The sequence below is a fragment of the Halichoerus grypus genome, chromosome 8, assembly GCF_964656455.1.
Source record: "Halichoerus grypus chromosome 8, mHalGry1.hap1.1, whole genome shotgun sequence".
Taxonomy (NCBI): Eukaryota; Metazoa; Chordata; class Mammalia; order Carnivora; family Phocidae; genus Halichoerus; species Halichoerus grypus.
In genome coordinates, this window is record NC_135719.1 from 124,002,816 (window position 1) to 124,020,162 (window position 17,347).

General features: G+C 40.1%; 1 protein-coding gene across 4 annotated transcripts in view; it reads left to right on the forward strand.

Moving 5' to 3' along the window:
* PSEN1 (presenilin 1) overlaps positions 1-12,527 on the forward strand; it is a 72,725-nt gene extending 60,198 nt beyond the window's left edge. For all 4 annotated transcript variants that reach the window (XM_078053879.1, XM_078053882.1, XM_078053881.1 and 1 more), the window contains 3 exons: positions 1,231-1,404; positions 9,232-9,350; positions 11,228-12,527. In XM_078053879.1, the coding sequence (XP_077910005.1) occupies positions 1,231-1,404; positions 9,232-9,350; positions 11,228-11,383 (449 nt within the window). In that variant the 3' untranslated portion in view covers positions 11,384-12,527. The remainder of the gene's footprint in view (positions 1-1,230; positions 1,405-9,231; positions 9,351-11,227) is intronic.
* The last annotated feature ends 4,820 nt before the right edge of the window (positions 12,528-17,347 follow it).

Here is a 17,347-nt window from a genome sequence, read left to right on the forward strand (position 1 = left end):
GAAGACCTAGAAGTTAGATTGGAACAGAAAGACACAGGGTTCCAAAAGGGGTGGCTTGAAAGGTTCACAGGTAGGAGTGAGGAGGTATGGGTCAGAGCAGGGACTGCTGTTTTTATTTATAAATCTTAGGCTTATATGATTTTGTAAACTCCAAACCATGGAAGATTCAGGATTTGTTGAGGACTTGGTTAAGAAAAAGAATACAAGTTACAAATACAGAATTGCTGTGGCCTCCCTGAAGAATTCCATGTAAGTGAGAGGCCTGAAGTGTATCTTCATGGTAAATCCACCTCTATGAACATGTTTTACTTTTATTAAATATAACAATGAAGGAGAAAAAAAGTTATCAACTTCACTTACGTATTCTAATTATCTTTGATGTATGGACGTTTCTCAAGACTGTCATGTTAAGCTCACAGTTTTCAGTCTGATTGATAGTCATTATAACAAAATGACTGACCCATAAAAAAATTCACCCCCCCTTTCCTACCCCACCCCACAATAATGGTCTACTTTTTATCTTAGTCACTAAAGCCACAGGTGAGTGTCATCAGTTAGGCTTTCAGCTGCCGAGATCAGAAAACCCAACTCAGTTGCTTTAAACAAAGAAGATTATGTTCTCTCATGTGACCAGAAGTCCTGAGGTGCAGGCATTTGTAGAGTTGGTCAGTTTTATGATCCATTGATGTCATCAAGGGCCCAGGTTCTTTCCATCTTCCTGTTCTACCATTCTTAGATATGAGTTTGGTCCTCAGCCCGCTGCTTCTCGTCGTCAGAAGATGACAACTGTAGTTCCAGGCATTATATCCAGATGAGACATCATCCAGGGTTAGAAAGGGGCTGTTTGTTTCTTCCTTGAGTCTCAAAGAGTGAGAAAAATTTCCCCCAAATTCAGAGCAGACTTTGCCTCACCACCCATTGGCTAGTATCAGCCCCACCCTTAGAGCTTTCATTGGGAAGAGGAATGAGATTACCATGCTTGGCTCGGCTTGATCATGATTTACCGCCAGTGTCACGTGCATGAGAGGTGGCAACCCAAACAAATCAAGACTCTGCCCTCAGGAAACAAGGAGGGAAATAGTTATTAGTCAAGCAAACTTCAGGCATTTTTACAGCTTATTTGTGGTTTAAGAGCCAACTAACCTAGTTACGTGACAGTTGGGTAGTTACCGTTTCCATGTAGTTTTCTTAAAGGTATTAAGAAATTGTAATTTCCACTTTCTCTTGAAGGCACCGAAAGTGAGACCCAAGACCCTGTGACAGAGAGCGATGATGGTGGCTTCAGTGAAGAGTGGGAAGCCCAGAGGGACAGTCGACTAGGGCCTCATCATTCTACGACTGAGACACGAGCTGCTGTGCAGGAACTTTCCAGCAGCGTCCTTGCCAGTGAGGATCCAGAAGAAAGTACGTGCATTTCTCTGTGTTCAGCAGTCATAGGTTCCTTTATGTGCTGCATTACCAAACTCTTCAAAAATAAAATGAATGGAGAGTGTTACGGTCTAATTCTGAATAACAGAGTGTAGCTTTTAGTGGGACTTGCTAATAGTTGTTGCTTTTCTCATAGTTCAGTTTGTTAATGGGCCAGATTCTGCCCCTCACATTTTTGGAAATGGCCCTTTATAGCCTGAATTTTGGCATTTGTTTTATAAGGTAAAAGATATTTTCAGAATTATTATTGCAGTAAGACTTCATGACTGCAATATTTGTGTACAAAAATTTCTTTAATGTATTTCCTCTTTGCTGTGCAGAGACCTGTGGATTTGAATGTTTCAGCCTTTTACATATTATTCCCTTTGCTGGCAAGCACTGTATTTTATGAATTTTAAAGAAAATCAGAGGGATTTAGGTTATGGGGAGAAATGCAAGCGTTTATTCAATGTCTAAGATATGTTGGCATTTAGATTTCGGTTAGCACTTGCGGCTTCTTGGGAACATTATCAGCCAGTAGAGCCCCTTGGTTAGGGCTCAGTCATCTCTTCAGTTAGTCTTAAAGGTGTGATTTGTTAAGAGATTAACACATTTTCCAACTAAATTATTCTTGGTGTTTTGTGTTTTTTTTTTCCTCATGAAAGTGAAGCCCTGGAATAAGACATTATATTGAAAATATTAAGTAGTTTTAAAGAAACAAACACCTAGATTTCTTAGCTTCTTTATTTACTGATTACTAATTATTATGATCTTGACATTATCCTTCAGCTTGAGCAGAACACTTCTTACAGCTCAGCCTTACTCTTTTAACTGGGTCAGAACCTGGGCATATCCTTGACTTTGGTGCTTGGCTGAGTTTTCCAGATGTTAGAGCCAGCCACAGCCTGTGACTTTCACACTCCAGGGAAATTAGACATAGTTGCCTCATCTGACAGCCGGGCTTGAGCTTGTCTTTGCTGATACATTCTCTGCCTGCAAAGTTACCACCGTAATTAGGTTGCCTCTTCTGTTCCTCTCTTTTCTCAAGGGTGCCTGCAGCCAAAAGGAAGTAATATAGCTGTTGAGCCTAGCGGCAGCATGACTATTTCATGACTGCCTTTGTGATTGAGTGCTCGCTCCTTTTTTTTTTTTTTAATTATGTTCAGTTAGCCACTGTATAGGACATCTTTAGTTTTTGATGCAGAGTTCAGCAATTCATCAGTTACGTGTAACACCCAGTGCTCATCACAGCACATGCCCTCCTCAATACCCATCACTCTGTTACCCCCTCCCCTCTGAAACTCAGATTGTTTCCCAGGGTCCATAGTCTCTCAGGGTTTGTCTCCCTCTCCGATTTCTCCCCCTTCGGATTTCCCTCCCTTCCCGTATGGTCCCCCGTGCTATTGCTTATGTTCCACATATGAGTGAAACCATATGATAATTGTCTTTCTCTCCTTGACTTACTTCACTCCTGATCATCTCATGTGCTCTTGAGTATCTCTAATTTATGTTTGTGTGGGTGTGTTGTTGTTGTTTTTGTTGTTTTGTTTTTGAAGGAAAACCCAGGTATTGCCCCTCCTAATGTCAGAATAATAATTTCTTTTTCTGGGACCAATATAAACTAATAATTGACATTCTTTCATCATCTTAGCATCCAGTAACATAACCATCCTGGATTGCATTATTATTATTATTATTATTATTATTATTATTATTATTATTAAAGTAAGCTCTACACCCAGTGTGGGGCTCGAACTCACAGTCCCAAGATCAAGAGTCACATGCTCCACCAACTGAGTCAGGTACCCCTTAGGCAGTTTTTAATATGTTTACATTTATAAAAATGATAATAGGAAATATTTTTTTATGTTATGTTAAGCTAGGCATATATTACACTGCTAGAGGTTGTTCAGAGAAATCTTACAATTAAAGTAAATGTTCACCATCATTTATTGTCTTTACTATGTTTTATGTTTGGTAGGCAAGCAAATGCTCCTTTTAATATTAAAGGAACAACATATTACTTGAAATTATTTTTCAGAGTTGGTAAAAACAAAACAATACAGTAGAAGGCCTAGACTACCATTAGCAAATAGCAGTAAAATACTAGCAGCCAATCTTAGCGTTAACACTTGCCAGTAGAATACTGTTCATTCATTTTGACTAACTTAAGCAATTTCCATTGCTGTGGTTTTAGTTATTTGGCTATGGCACATTTTGATTGAATAAATCAAAAGGAGCTATTTAAAGAAAAATTCCTTAGCAATATGATATTTCTTAGGTTTTTATTCTGATTCAGTTTCTTCTGATTATAGGTGAATAAAACTTGACATTTCAGTAAATGCCTAAAGAGAAAATTTGATGGTTACTTGTTTCCTTACTCTAATTTTGCTAATAAATATATCTACACTTTTCTCTCCATTAAAATGAATTCTGTGAAGTATAACTATAGCATTTGCTATTAAGCGTAAGCCTATTTTTAAATTTTTAAATATTTATTTATTTAAGTAATCTCTACACCCAGTGTGGGACTTGAACTCATGACCCCGAGATCAAGAGTTGCACACTCTTCCAGCTGAGCCAGCCAGGCACCCCTAAACATAAGCCTTTAAATGAAAAAGTGAGGCCATGATTTTAAGCTTGATTTAATACATTATTTTTGTTTACTTTTTTTTTTTTTTTTTTTTTTTTTTAAGATTTTACCCATTTATTTGAGAGTGCACAAGCAGGGAGAGTGGCAGGGAGAGGGAGAAGCAGGCTCCCCGCCGTGCAGAGAGCCCGATGTGGGACTCTGTCCCAAGACCCCGAGATCATGACCTGAGCTGAAGGCAGACGCTCAACTGACGAAGCCACTCAGGCGCCCCATTTTTGTTTACTTTTTTTTTTTAAGATTTTATTTATTTATTTGACAGAGACAGCAAGAGAGGCAACAGAAACAGGGGAAGTGGGAGAGGGAGAAGCAGGTTCCTCCCTGAGCAGGGAGCCTGATGTGAGGCTCGATCCCAGGAGTCTGGGATCACGACCCGAGCCGAAGGCAGACGCTGAACGACTGAGCCACCCAGGCGCCCCTTTTGTTTACTTTTTGATAGCTTTTTAGTATATTCCCAGAATTGTTCAGCCATCACCACAATTAATTTTAGAATAGTCTCATTACCTCGAAAAGAACCCACACTCCTTAGCTGTCCAGCTCTCGAATCCCTCCCATCCCCCCATTTAAAGTACATAATGCAATGATTTTTATTATATTCGCAGAACTGTGCAACCATCCCCACAAGTGAATTTTAGAACATTTTCATCACGTCAAAAAGAAACCCCAAACTCATTAGCCCCCATGTCCCTCCTCCAACACCAACAAATATACTATTTTAATAGATTTGCCTATCCTGGACATTTCATATAAATGGAATCCTACAATATATGGTCCTTTGTACTGGTTTCTTTCACTTAGGATTATGTTTTCAAAGTTCATCTCTGTTGTAGTATGTGTCTGTACTTCCATTTCTTTTTATAGCCAAATAATATTGCATTTTATGTATATCCCACATTTATTACCCATTCATCAATTAACAGACATCTAGGCTGTTTTCATTTTGGGCTGTTATGCATAATGTTGCTATCAGTACTCATGTACAAGTTTTTGTGTGGACATGTTTTTAATTTCTCTTGGGTATATACCCAGGAGTGGAATTGCTGGGTCATATGGTAACTCTGTTTAACCTTTTCAGGAACTGCCAGACTGTTTTCCAAAGCAGCCATCCTTCCCACCAGCAGTGTGTGAATGCTCCAATTTTTCCACATCCTCACCAACACTTATTATCTGTCTTTTTCATTATAATCATTCTAGTGGGTATAAAGTGATATCTTATTATGGTTTTCATTTGCATTTCCCTAATGGCTGATGATGTTGAGTATTTTTTGTGTGTGCTTATTGGCCATTTTTATATTTTCTTTGGAGAATTGTATTCAGATCCTTTGACCATTTTTATTTGTCTCTTTTTATTATTGGGTTGTAATGGTTCTTTATATATTTTAGCTACAAGTTTGTTTTCAGGTAAAGGCAAATTTTTTTTTCCTGCATTATTTTAAAAATTTCATTTCTATAACATTTTTTTCTGAAGAATTTAGTTTTACTTTCTTATAGCACTTAACATTTGAAATCAGTCTTTCTAAGGTTATTATTTGTTTAGCCTTTGTGCCAAGAACTTTTCCTTAATTAATTAATTAATTATTAATTAATGTAAAAATAATGTTAATTTTTAACTTTAAAAAAAAATATTTATTTGAGAGAGAGAGAGCGAGCATGAGAGAGGGGGGAGGGTCAGAGGGAGAAACAGACTCCCTGCTGAGTAGGGAGCCTGATGTGGGCCTGGATCCCGGGACTCCACGATCATGACCTGAGCCGAAGGCAGTCGCTTAACCAACTGAGCCACCCAGGTGCCCTATTTTTTAACTCTTGATAACAACTCTGAAATAGCTTGTAATCCCCATCTTAGAGCTGAGGGATTTGAGGATTAAAAAAAGTTAATCAACTTGCTCTGGATCACACAAGTACTTAAGTAGTAGAGCTGGCCTCTCTGTACACATGAAACTGGAGAGAGTATTCATCAGTCTGGGAAGGTTAGCAGGTTAAAGGGTGGTTGACACTGTCATTCATAGCCTCGGATTTCGTGGGTCATATGTTTATCTTTTCCATTAAGGAAGACTTCGCTCTGGCTCCCACAACTCAAGAAGAACACTGGTTTCTCAGTAATATCTTACTAACCAGCACGCTGCTTCTTTCTCACCCACATGTGGAACAGACCATACCTCTCAGGGCCCTCTACCTCTATCTCCTGGAAGTGGTTCTCTAACCCAGACAACAAAACTTTAAGACCAGGCTGGCTCAAACTTCAGCTGGGAATAGTTACTTAACAGAAGGGTGAAAGCCAGTTGTAAAGCTTTATGGATTAGTAATGGCACCCAAAGTTAAAACATATCTTTTGAATCCATTGTTTAGCCTTTACTTAATTATATATTGTTTTGAAAAGAATTTGAAGGGAAAAAATGTTTGATAACAGAAAACGTAGGGCCTTTGCATTTGTTCCAAGTTTTAGGATCAGCTTGTCATTGTCTGCAAGCTGATGTAAATGTAAAGAACTTTGAATATCCAAAACAATTTTGAAAGAGAAGAAAAAATTGGTGGATTTACACTCTCTGACATCAAAACTTACTCTGAAGGCATTGTAATCAATCCAGGCACAAGGACAGGCATATAAATCAGTGGAACAGAATTGCGAATCTAGAAGTAAACCCTTACGTTTATGGTCAGTAATTTTTACAAAGGTGCTAAAATAATTCAACAGGAATGGTGCTGGGACAATTAGATATCCACATGCAAAAGAATGAATGGAAACCCTTGCTTCACCCTGTCCATCCGTCATGCACACAATCAAAAATGAACTCAAAATGGATCATAAACTGAAATGTGTTTGTAAAACTAAAACTTCTAGAAGAAAACAGAAGAAAAACTTTATGACCTTGGGTTGGGCAGAGTTCTTCAATACAACATTGATACATAGAAGAAAAAATTGATAGACTGGACTTCGCCAAAATTAAAAACGTTTGCACTTCAAAAGATACCATTAAGAGAAGATATATTTGTACACCCAATTTCATAGCATTATCCACAGTGGCCATGAGGTGGAAGCAACCCAAGCATCCATTGATGGATGAGTGTGTAAATAAAATGTGTATACATACAATGGAATTTTGTTAGGCTTAAAAAGGGAGGAAATTCTTTTTTTATTTTTGGTTAAGATTTTTTGTTGAGAGAGAGAGCACAAGCGGGGGAGTGGCAGGCAGAGGAGGGAGAAGCAGACTCCCCGCTGAGCAGGGAGCCCACTGTGGGGCTCGATCCCAGGACCCCGATGATCATGACCTGAGCCAAAGGCAGACGCTCACCTGACTGAGCCACCCAGGCACCCCAAGGAAGGAAATTCTAACAGATGCTGTAACATGGATGAACTTGAGGACGTTATGCTAAGTGAAATAAGCCAGTCACAAAAACAAATACTGTGTGATTCCACTTATATGAGGTACTTAGAGTAGTCAAACTCAGAAACAGAAAACAGAATGATGGTTGCCAGAGGCTGGAGGGAGAGAAGGAGCAGTTTGTGTTTAATGGCTACAGAGCTTCAGTTTTGCAAGATGTAAAGAATTCTGTGAATGGAGGATGAGGATGGTAGCACAATAGTGTCAGTTTACTTAATGCCATCGAATTGTGTATTTTACCACAATTAAAAATTTTTTAGAAAAGATACTATTAAGGAAGAGAAGACACAGACTAAGAAAATATTTACAAATCATATTTCAAATCCTGTTGAAGAACTTGTGTTGAGGATATGTAAAGAATGCTCAGGAGCGCCTGGGTGGCTCAGTCGGTTAAGCATCTGCCTTTGACTCAGGTTATGACCCCAGGGTCCTGGGATCGAGCCCCATATTGGGCTCCCTGCTCAGTGGGGAGTCTGCTTCTCCTCTTCCTCTCCTGCCCCTCCATCCCCACTCACGCTCACTCGTTTGCTCTCTCACTCACTCTCAAATAAATAAATAAATAAAATCTTTAAAAAAATAATGCTCACAACTCAGTAATAGAAGATAACTTACATATGCCCAGTACTGAACAGAGGGCCCCAGTCCAACCTCAACAGGGGCCACCTGATGAGGACTTTGACCAAATTTCTGCAATAAACATTTCTGGTTCACATTTAAATAAAATTTTTTAAAAAGTTAACTCCAATAAAAAATAGGGAAATGCTTTGGCTAAACATTTCACCAAAGGAGAAATATAAGAGCTAATAAGCACATGAAAAGTTGCTCAACATCATTAATCAGAATGGCTATAATCAAACAGACTAGCAGTACCAAGTGTTGGTGAAGGATGTGAAGGAACCAGAATGCTCCTATGTTGCTGGTGGCCATGTAGAGTGGTAGAGCCAGTATGGAAAACAATTTGGCAGTTTCTTACAAAACTAAAGATAAACTTACCATATAACCTAGCAATTCCATTTGTAGGAATGTACCCACTGGAAATGAAAACTGTGTCCACACAGAGATGTGTACCCTTGGTCACAGAATAATGTTCATAGCACCATTATTCATAATAGCCCCAAACTGAAAACAAGCCAAATGTCCATCAACTGGTAAAATATATCTATACAATGGAAAACTATTCATCAGTAAAAAGAAACCATACAGACACACGTAATATCATGGATAAACCTCAAAAATGCATTATGTGAAAGAAGTGAGTCACAAAGACTACATACTGTTATGAGTCCATTTCTTTGAAATGTCTAGAAGAGTCATATAAAGAGAAAACAGATCAGTGGTTGCAAAAGGCCTGGGGTGGTGGAAATGTGGTGGATTGTGGTGATGGTTGGACAACTCTATAAATTTTTTACAATAATTGAACTGTACATTTACAGTGGGTATATTTTATGAAGTAAATTCTACCTATCATAGGGGTTCTTGTGAGGATTTATGAGAGCAAGTGCCACGTGTAAAGAAGGCATTCAGTAAGGACAGTTATTGTTCTTTTTATATATAACAACAGCATCTACTGTTAAAGACCCCGGAGTTAGCTACATAAAATCCGAAATTCATATTGGAGAGAACCAAAAAAGAAAACCTAGCTAAAGCCGAATTTTATGTATCATTTACTGTTTTCTCATTCAGTACAGGATGGAATGTGGCAGTGGCTTTTTTTTTCTTTTCTTTTTTTTGCGGCAGTTACATTTTTGAGTTGATCTCAAAGAGTGACAAACTTCATAATTTTTCTTTTTTTAGGAGGAGTAAAACTTGGATTAGGAGATTTCATTTTCTACAGTGTTCTGGTTGGTAAAGCTTCTGCAACAGCCAGTGGAGACTGGAACACAACCATAGCCTGTTTTGTAGCCATATTAATTGTAAGTATACACTAATAAAAACATGTCCCAGCTCCTCATCTCAAAACTCTGATTATGTCATCCCTTTAAGGTGGTCCATTTTTTTTTTTTTTAAAGATTTTATTTATTTATTTGAGAGAGCGAGAATGAGAGAGAGAGAGAGAGCATATGAGAGGGAGGAGGGTAAGAGGGAGAAGCAGACTCCCTGCTGAGCAGGAAGCCCGATGCGGGACTCGATCCTGGGACTCCAGGATCATGACCTGAGCCGAAGGCAGTCGCTTAACCAACTGAGCCACCCAGGCGCCCTAAGGTGGTCCATTTTAACCCCAGCTGGGCTGAGTGTGCCAGTCACCTGGAGAGCTTTAAAAAAAAAATTGAAACTTACCTGAATAGGTTGCCACCTGGCCACCAATTAAAATCACCTGGGAGCTTTTAGAACTCTGCATCCCTGCCCTGAGTTTGTTTTTTGTTTTGTTTTGTTTTTTTAAGTTTTATTTAAGTAATCTCTACACCCAATGTGGGGTTTGAACTCAGAACCCTTAGATCAAGAGTTGCATGCTCCTCCGACTGAGCCAGCCAGGGGCCCCTGCCCTGAGATACTTAAAGTTTTAATTGTGTGTGGGGTTTTTTTGTTTGTTTTTTTAAGAAGTTCCCTGGAAAGTTCTGATAGGCACCTCTGATTAGGAACCACTGTTCAAGCCTGGCAGCATAGATATGTAGGAAGTTAGCTGTGTTAGATCAGTCCTAAAGGGGTACTTGGATCCTTACTTATAGTCCCTGAGTCTGGTGGTGATTTTGCCTTTAATGCCACGACCTGCAGCAGATGGTGCTCCTCGGGCAGCAAGTATGAGGCAAGAAAAGCTAACACAATGCATGATGCCATATAGATCTTGCTTTTAGTGTCACAACATGAACCTTGAAGCTTTCAAAACTATAAGTAAGTCATAAGATCTATCTTATTGGTATTTTTGCTAAAGATGCTATGTCTTTGGTATATGTGAGTGAAGTTAGATGAGAGCCTCTTATGCATTTATTTTATGATGACATCTGTGGTTTGTCATGATAATAAAACCAGTTAAAATTTTTATGTGTTTCATTTTTCTTTTGAGGTTAGTTTTCTGGATGTGTGGTATCTTTTAAGAAGAAAATTACTTATTCTGGATAAAGCTGAAATGATGCTCAGTTTTCAGACCTTGTCTCAATAGCTAGGGTAAAAAAATGGACAATATTATATGACTGCTCTGTGTTTACAGGTATTCTTCCACTTTCTGAAAGTTCACTTAGCTATTTTTGCTAACCAAAAGAAATACAAGGAGGATTTTTGCTTTTACAAAAAAAACATTCCCATACTAATGGTCTTTCATGAGTGAAGTGGCATAATTCGAACTCTGAGAAAATGGCGATACGCTTCACTTCATGCCATTTTGGCTTACAAAAGGCTTCATAGGAATGCTCTACTTTCAGATAGTGAGAGAAACCTATGTATGCATCATAAACTTTTACTGGTTTATTCTGTGAGCACCTCTCTGCCCCCATACAACACAGAGGATGCTTTCACCTCTGGGATTTTAGCCAGCCAAACTAAACTCACAGTAGCCGACTCAATATTTTAGATAGAAATGTCAGTTATTTAAAATAGTTTTACTTATTTTTGGGTTCTATTTCTTACCTAGAATTAGGAGGTGAAGTATCAACTGTGTGCATTATGAACTCTATGCTGCAAAGGAAAATAAATGTTTCCAAATTTAATTTTAAAAAGTGTCCTAAAATTTAACCTCAAAGGATAGTATTCAATTCAGTGAACTAAGTTAAGACCAGGACTTGTGATGGGGTTGTTTTTACATGAAATACTTCCATACTTTTGTCTGAGTTGGTGTCTTTTCCCCTCCTCTCCACAGGGTTTGTGCCTTACATTGTTACTCCTCGCCATTTTCAAGAAAGCATTGCCAGCTCTTCCGATCTCTATCACTTTTGGGCTGGTTTTCTACTTTGCCACAGATTATCTTGTACAGCCCTTTATGGACCAGTTAGCATTCCATCAATTTTATATTTAGCATATTTGCAATTAGAATCCCATGGATTTTTCTCCTTTGACTATAATGAAATCTGGGGAGGACAAAGTTGATTTTCCTGTGTCCACATCTAACAAAGGCAAGATTCCCAGCTGGACTTTTTGCAGCTTCCTTCCAAGTCTTCCTGACCACCTGTACCATTGGGCGCTGGAAGGAGGTATCTACAGAAAATGATTTGGACATACGTCATTGTGATGGACTGAGTCCCTCGGTGCAAAAACTACCAGATTTGAGGGACAAGGCTGAGGAGAAGGGACGGACCACGAAGTTGCTGTGCTCCCACCAGCAGCGTAACCCTTGGTCACAGGTGGATTTTACCAACACTGCAGACTCTCAGGACTACCATTACCAAGAAATTAAATGGCGTGGTTTAAACCAAACAGGACTCTTCATCTTAAACTACACGTTGAAGATCAACCTAATAAACCTGTCTTGAATTCTGAACCTTTTCAGAGGTACTGTAAGGAGAGCGGGCCCCAGCAGCAAGATGAAAAGGTTTTTGAAAAGGGGCTCCAGCTTCCACTTTCAGACCTTTTTGCTGCAACTTTCACTTTCAGACCTTTTTGCTGCAGACTTACCATTTTTAGATAAGACTTTTTTTTTTCACCTTGAGTCAAGTCAGGTGTATAGGTTGATTTTTGAAAAGTCTCGTTTTCAAGCACTGAAACTCAGTACCATCAACGGTTGCCATTTCTTCCCATGGCCAGTCTGAACTGATTTGAGGTTGCTTTATCCTAAAAGTCTTAACCTCAGGTTCCAAATTCAGTAATTTCTGGAAAGAATGGAACTGTATCGAAATGGTTTCCTATCAGCCTTAGGTGCATTCTGGATTTTCCACCAAATTCTTTATTTTTAGACATACTTGTAGGTTCACGTGCCCCTGGATGCTTCCATTCTTCCCGTCTCTCCCTGACTCCCCCGTAAGCATTCTCTTATACAGCAAATGAGACAGCTCTGTTGTGGTAACAGATGATCCAGTTACTCTAGAATTTTACTCTTTGTGTGGTGCAAAGAATGTGTTATGAATCAGTGCTGTCAGCCTCGCTGTCATAATTTCTTCAGTAGCAAATACAATGTGTGCCCTAAGACAGTGGAATTAAAGAAGAGTAAAATGGCTGGTGAAGCACTTTCTGTCCTGGTTTTTCTTTTTTCTTTTCTTTTTTTTTTTTTTTTTTTTTACTACAATCTATTGTCTCTGACTGTGGGTCAGAATTTGAATCAACAGCCAAAAGCTGGTAGTTTATAAAGTCAGTTGTATCAGTACAAAGTAAGAGTTTGGAGAAAGAGTTTACTGATTTTACTCCGTGAGCCGTGCATGGGAGGACCTAGGGTCAGGAGGAGAACCAGCTGCCAAGAAGAGAAAGAAGGGGCCTCTAATAGCCAATGGGACAAAATGAGCTAACATGCCGTGGGCAGATGTTAAGGAGGAGAACCAAGTTATTCCTCAAGAACCTCACAGTGGGTGTTTTGTGCTTTCCCTTCTGCCTTACCTTTCATTTCAGTGTACCTTTGAACTGGGCTGTTGGGCTGAGGCCCAGGGCAGCTCAACTGGGGACATGAACAGAGCCATCAGCCTGTGGGCACATGACTCCTCTAAGCAAAGCTTTGCTGGGCACAACCCTTCTTCTACTACTGACTGCCCTTAGCCATGGTGATCAGACTGCAAGCATTTGTGAGAAACTTAGTCTCTCCTTGTGGCTGAACAGAAAGGCCAGCTTTTCTTCTTGTGCCTGCTTTCTCTCTAGCCTATCATGTGATCTGGTTTGTGGTTCTCCTTGGAGTTTAGAATATCTGTTTTCTGTCACAGAATATTATAAACTAACTTTAGCAGTAGTGTGCTGGTCATAACCGGAGTGTAAGTAAAAACTGGCTCTCAGTAGGTGGTTGAGAACTGCAGGAAAAACAAAAAACAAGTGCTCTGCACAGGAAGAGTGGGGCTTAAAGTAGTAGATTCGCTCATCTCTATCTTTGTGTAGCCCCTTCTTTCCAAGATTCTTTTTCCTTAGATTTGTAGCAATGTGGGTATTATCTTCTAGAAAGACACATGAATCAACCACTACAGCAAAGCCACCTGAACGTGTTTGCAACTTGAGGCAGGCCTGAGGGAGCCCTGATCTAGAGTAGTTTATTTGTGCAAAGGTCCCAGAAGTACCGTATCTTTTGTGAAAGGTTCATCCCAGAAGAGGGTATGTGGTGTGAGTGTGACCAAGACCATCCTTTGTATCACTGTCCTGTGTAGAAAGATTGCAATAAAACTCACTTTCTACAAGACGGAACCACATCCCAGCATGGAGAGAACTCTTCTTTCCTGAGACCCCCAATTTCAGGTGCAGAACTTTTTGCCTCAGAACTTTCTTCTTAGGGTCAATTCAGTTGTTTCTGAAATATCAAAATGCTAGTCTTCCACCATAAAAATAGATTGTCACAGGGAACACAGTACCAAGTCCGCTGCAGACGTGCCCTCACCCAGGGTAGGGGTGGCTGCAGGGCCACTGAAGAGGAGGAAGAAGAGTGGCCACTGATGTCTGGGCCTGACTGGCTCACAGAATACAGAGTGTTTAAATACGGAAGGTTGCTACAAACTAGCCTGTGGGCATACCGACCATATTTGGAAGATCTGTGGGCCTTTTTTTCAAAGAGGAAGAGCTTGCTTTTCCTGTTTTTGATTCTCACTAGGTTGGCGTGTGGTCCAGGGATCACAGCTTTCACTGTAAATGATTAAATTTCTTGATGAGAACAAAGCTTTCTAAGCAACTTGGAAGAAAACCGTAAGTGAATGATTTATTGACTTCACTGCAGAAGCAACAGCTAGAGAGGTAGTCTTTCCTCACTTTTAAACTCCTGGATCCCCAGTTTTTAAAGTCCCTTGATTTTAAAAACTCTCCTTCCATGACCGATGTCTATGCAGTAAGCTTAGTGCTTGTCTTTACTTGGCCTCAAAATTTATATAGTAGTCTTGGTCATAATTTGTAGAATGTGAGACAAAAGTTAAGCTCCCACATAAGATCTTCCACGGGCAGCGTCTCAAGCAAGTCTCTGGTCCTGACCCCCAGGGCCTGGCCTTGCATATTCACCCATTCACGATCTAGCCCAGAAACCACTATGAAGAGATTTATTCAGCGTCTTCCATGTTCCTGGCATGGTGCTGGAGTCTAAAGATGTGAAGATGAATAAGACATATCCTCAGAATGCAGCTATAGTTTCCTGTTTGCTGATAGATGCCGTCTTTAACTTCTCTAAAATATCAGGTACTTGTCAGTAACCCCTTTTCATGGTTACCCTTTGATGTTATAAAGGTGACTTGATTCTCCCAGGAACTACTCCTTTCAGTAAAGTACTCCTTTTTCTCTACTTGCTTTTGGATGGTCTATAACAGTCTGACCTGCCGTTCTAGAACCTCACCTCTGGGGGAGCCACAAAGGTGACTCGGGGCGGGGTTGGGGGGGACTTGAAAACTGGACATTTGGTCTTGCCCTGGGATGAAAGGATATCATCATCATGAGTTTGAGCCCCGAAGTGATCCTTGTGATCTTCTTGCTTCTCTTTAAAATCCCCCAAGCACAGATTAAAAACAGTGGTTTCAGCTCTTCACGGCCCTCGGTGAAGTTGCTGAGCAGAGTGTTCCTAACCACGCTGTCATCACGCTCACCTCCTGAATCATCTGGATGCCATCCTCTGAACAGTCCTCTGTGATAGGAAAAACCTCAGATGCACGTATTAAAAACCAGCTAAGTGCTGAAATGATCCCTTTTCTCGGACTTTTCTGGGGCCTTGGTCAGCTGCCACATTGCCCTGAGGAAGTAGCGGAGTCCACCCTGGGCCCTGGAGCTGGTGTTGGCACTTCAGCCCGGGTGCAGAGCAGGAAGGATTTCCCCGGAAGCAATTTTCCTTTGTAAAAGGGCAGCTTCAAAATCAACTGTAGAAAGTAGCGAGTGCAGGATTGTTTAGGGTGGGATGGGGAGGTGTTGGCTGCAGGTTTCAGCGGGATCATTTACATGCTTGGCATCTGGCTTTTGCTTCTACAGACACTGCTTTGTACATGATTCAGACAGACTGTGACTACATCTTTTTTAAATACCTTTTGAATTCTTGGTAAGATATAATTTTGATAGATGATTGCAAATTTTCCTGTACTTGTCAAATTAATAAAGACTGCATGAATCCAGCTGTGCTAATTTTCTTACATGGAAGTATTATAATGTGTAACTTTGAGAACTGTTGAACCTTTAGCAGGAAACAGTTAAATACAAACGCATTGTGTCTGTTACTCATAGTGGGAGTGGTATGGATCAGAGCAAAACATGGATCATGTTTTGAAAGTCTCAAAACAACTATTCTTAATACTTATTTTCTGAAAATATGTTTTTCTAAAAAAATCAGTTGATATAAAAGCTGTCAAAAAAAGAACTTATGGAACGTGTATGTTGTAGTACAATGCAGATATTTTATGTGCTGGAGGATTATCTTCTCAAAATTATGGGGGTAGCTGGCTGGCTCAGTTGGTAGAGCATGCGACTCTGGATCTCAGGGCTGTGAGTTCAAGCTCCAGGTTGGGTGTGGAGCCTACTTAAAAAAAAAAAGCAAAACCAAAAAAAATTATGTAGGTCACATCAATGGAAAAAAGCAACATTACTTGTATTGATAGTCCTGTCAGTTTCCTAAAACTCGGCAAAACCTTTTGTTTCTAACAGTGAATAGCATATAAAATGTTGGGAATTACTGATCAGAAATAAGATGGTGAAAAAAAAAATAAGATGGTGGGCGGGCACCTAGGTGGCTCAGTCAGTTAAGCGTCTGCCTTTGGCTCAGGTCATGGTCTTAGGGTCTTGGGATCCAGCCCGTGTTGGGCTCCCTGCTCAGTGGGGAGTCTGCTTCTCCCTCTCCCTCTGCCCCTCCTCCCCCTGCTCGTGCTTTCTCTCTCTCAAATAAATAAAATCTTTTTTTTTTTTTTTTTTGCTCCCTGCTGAGCAAGGAGCCTGATGCTGTACTTGATCCCAGGACCCCGGGATCATGACCTGAGCTGAAGGCAGACACTTAACCGACTGAGCCACCCTGGTGCCCCAAATAAAATCTTAAAAAAAAAAGAGAGATCGTACAGGAAAACCAAAGTTGGCTATTGTCTTCAGAAAGAACATAGAAGAGATGGATACATTCCTGGCTACATTGGCTAAGAGCATCAGTCCGCAGGGAAGGTGTTCATTCCCTCCTTTGGGAATCACAGACATCATTTGCTTTTATGAATCTTGTAGGCCATGTCACTAGAGTCCGCCACAGAAATACCATGATTTGTTCTCATCAGCTGGGAGAGGTTTCTGATTTTTAGGGTTCTTAAAGAGAATGAAGAATGTCCTCAAGCAGGGTTGAGAAGCAAGAATAATGAGGTTGGATTTCCTAGCATCACTAGGTGAGTACCACAGTCTTCTGTAGCCCAGCCATTTTCTCTGGAGACTCTTCTGTGTGCTCTGTATGTGTGTGGTGGAGGGAGTCCTTGCCCACCAATGGCTTAGGATCTGGTTAAAAGTGAGAGGACAGCATACGTGAGTAACAATCAAGTACAGTGTTGACTCATTACATCATTTGAATGGGAGTGCAAAGCAACAGAGAGATCCACAAAAGACAGGGTTTAAGATCAGAATGTTTTCCAGAAACAAAGTTGGAACCAAGTTTGAAAAACAGGTAAGATTCTGAATTGGCATTAAGATGAAGGACATTCACCAAAAAAATCAGGAAGGAAGAAGTATGTGAGAGACACCCAAGGATAATTGGTTTTTTAATTAAAGTGATGATTTATCCAGAGGAAAACCCAATCAGCTAACTAAATCTGTTTCCATATTTACTGAGAATATACCTTCTTCATTAGATGACTTGTAGAAACTATGGAGAATGTAACCTGGCCTACCACAGGGGCCTTTCAGCACAGGGACCTCTTAATCTTGACCAAGATTG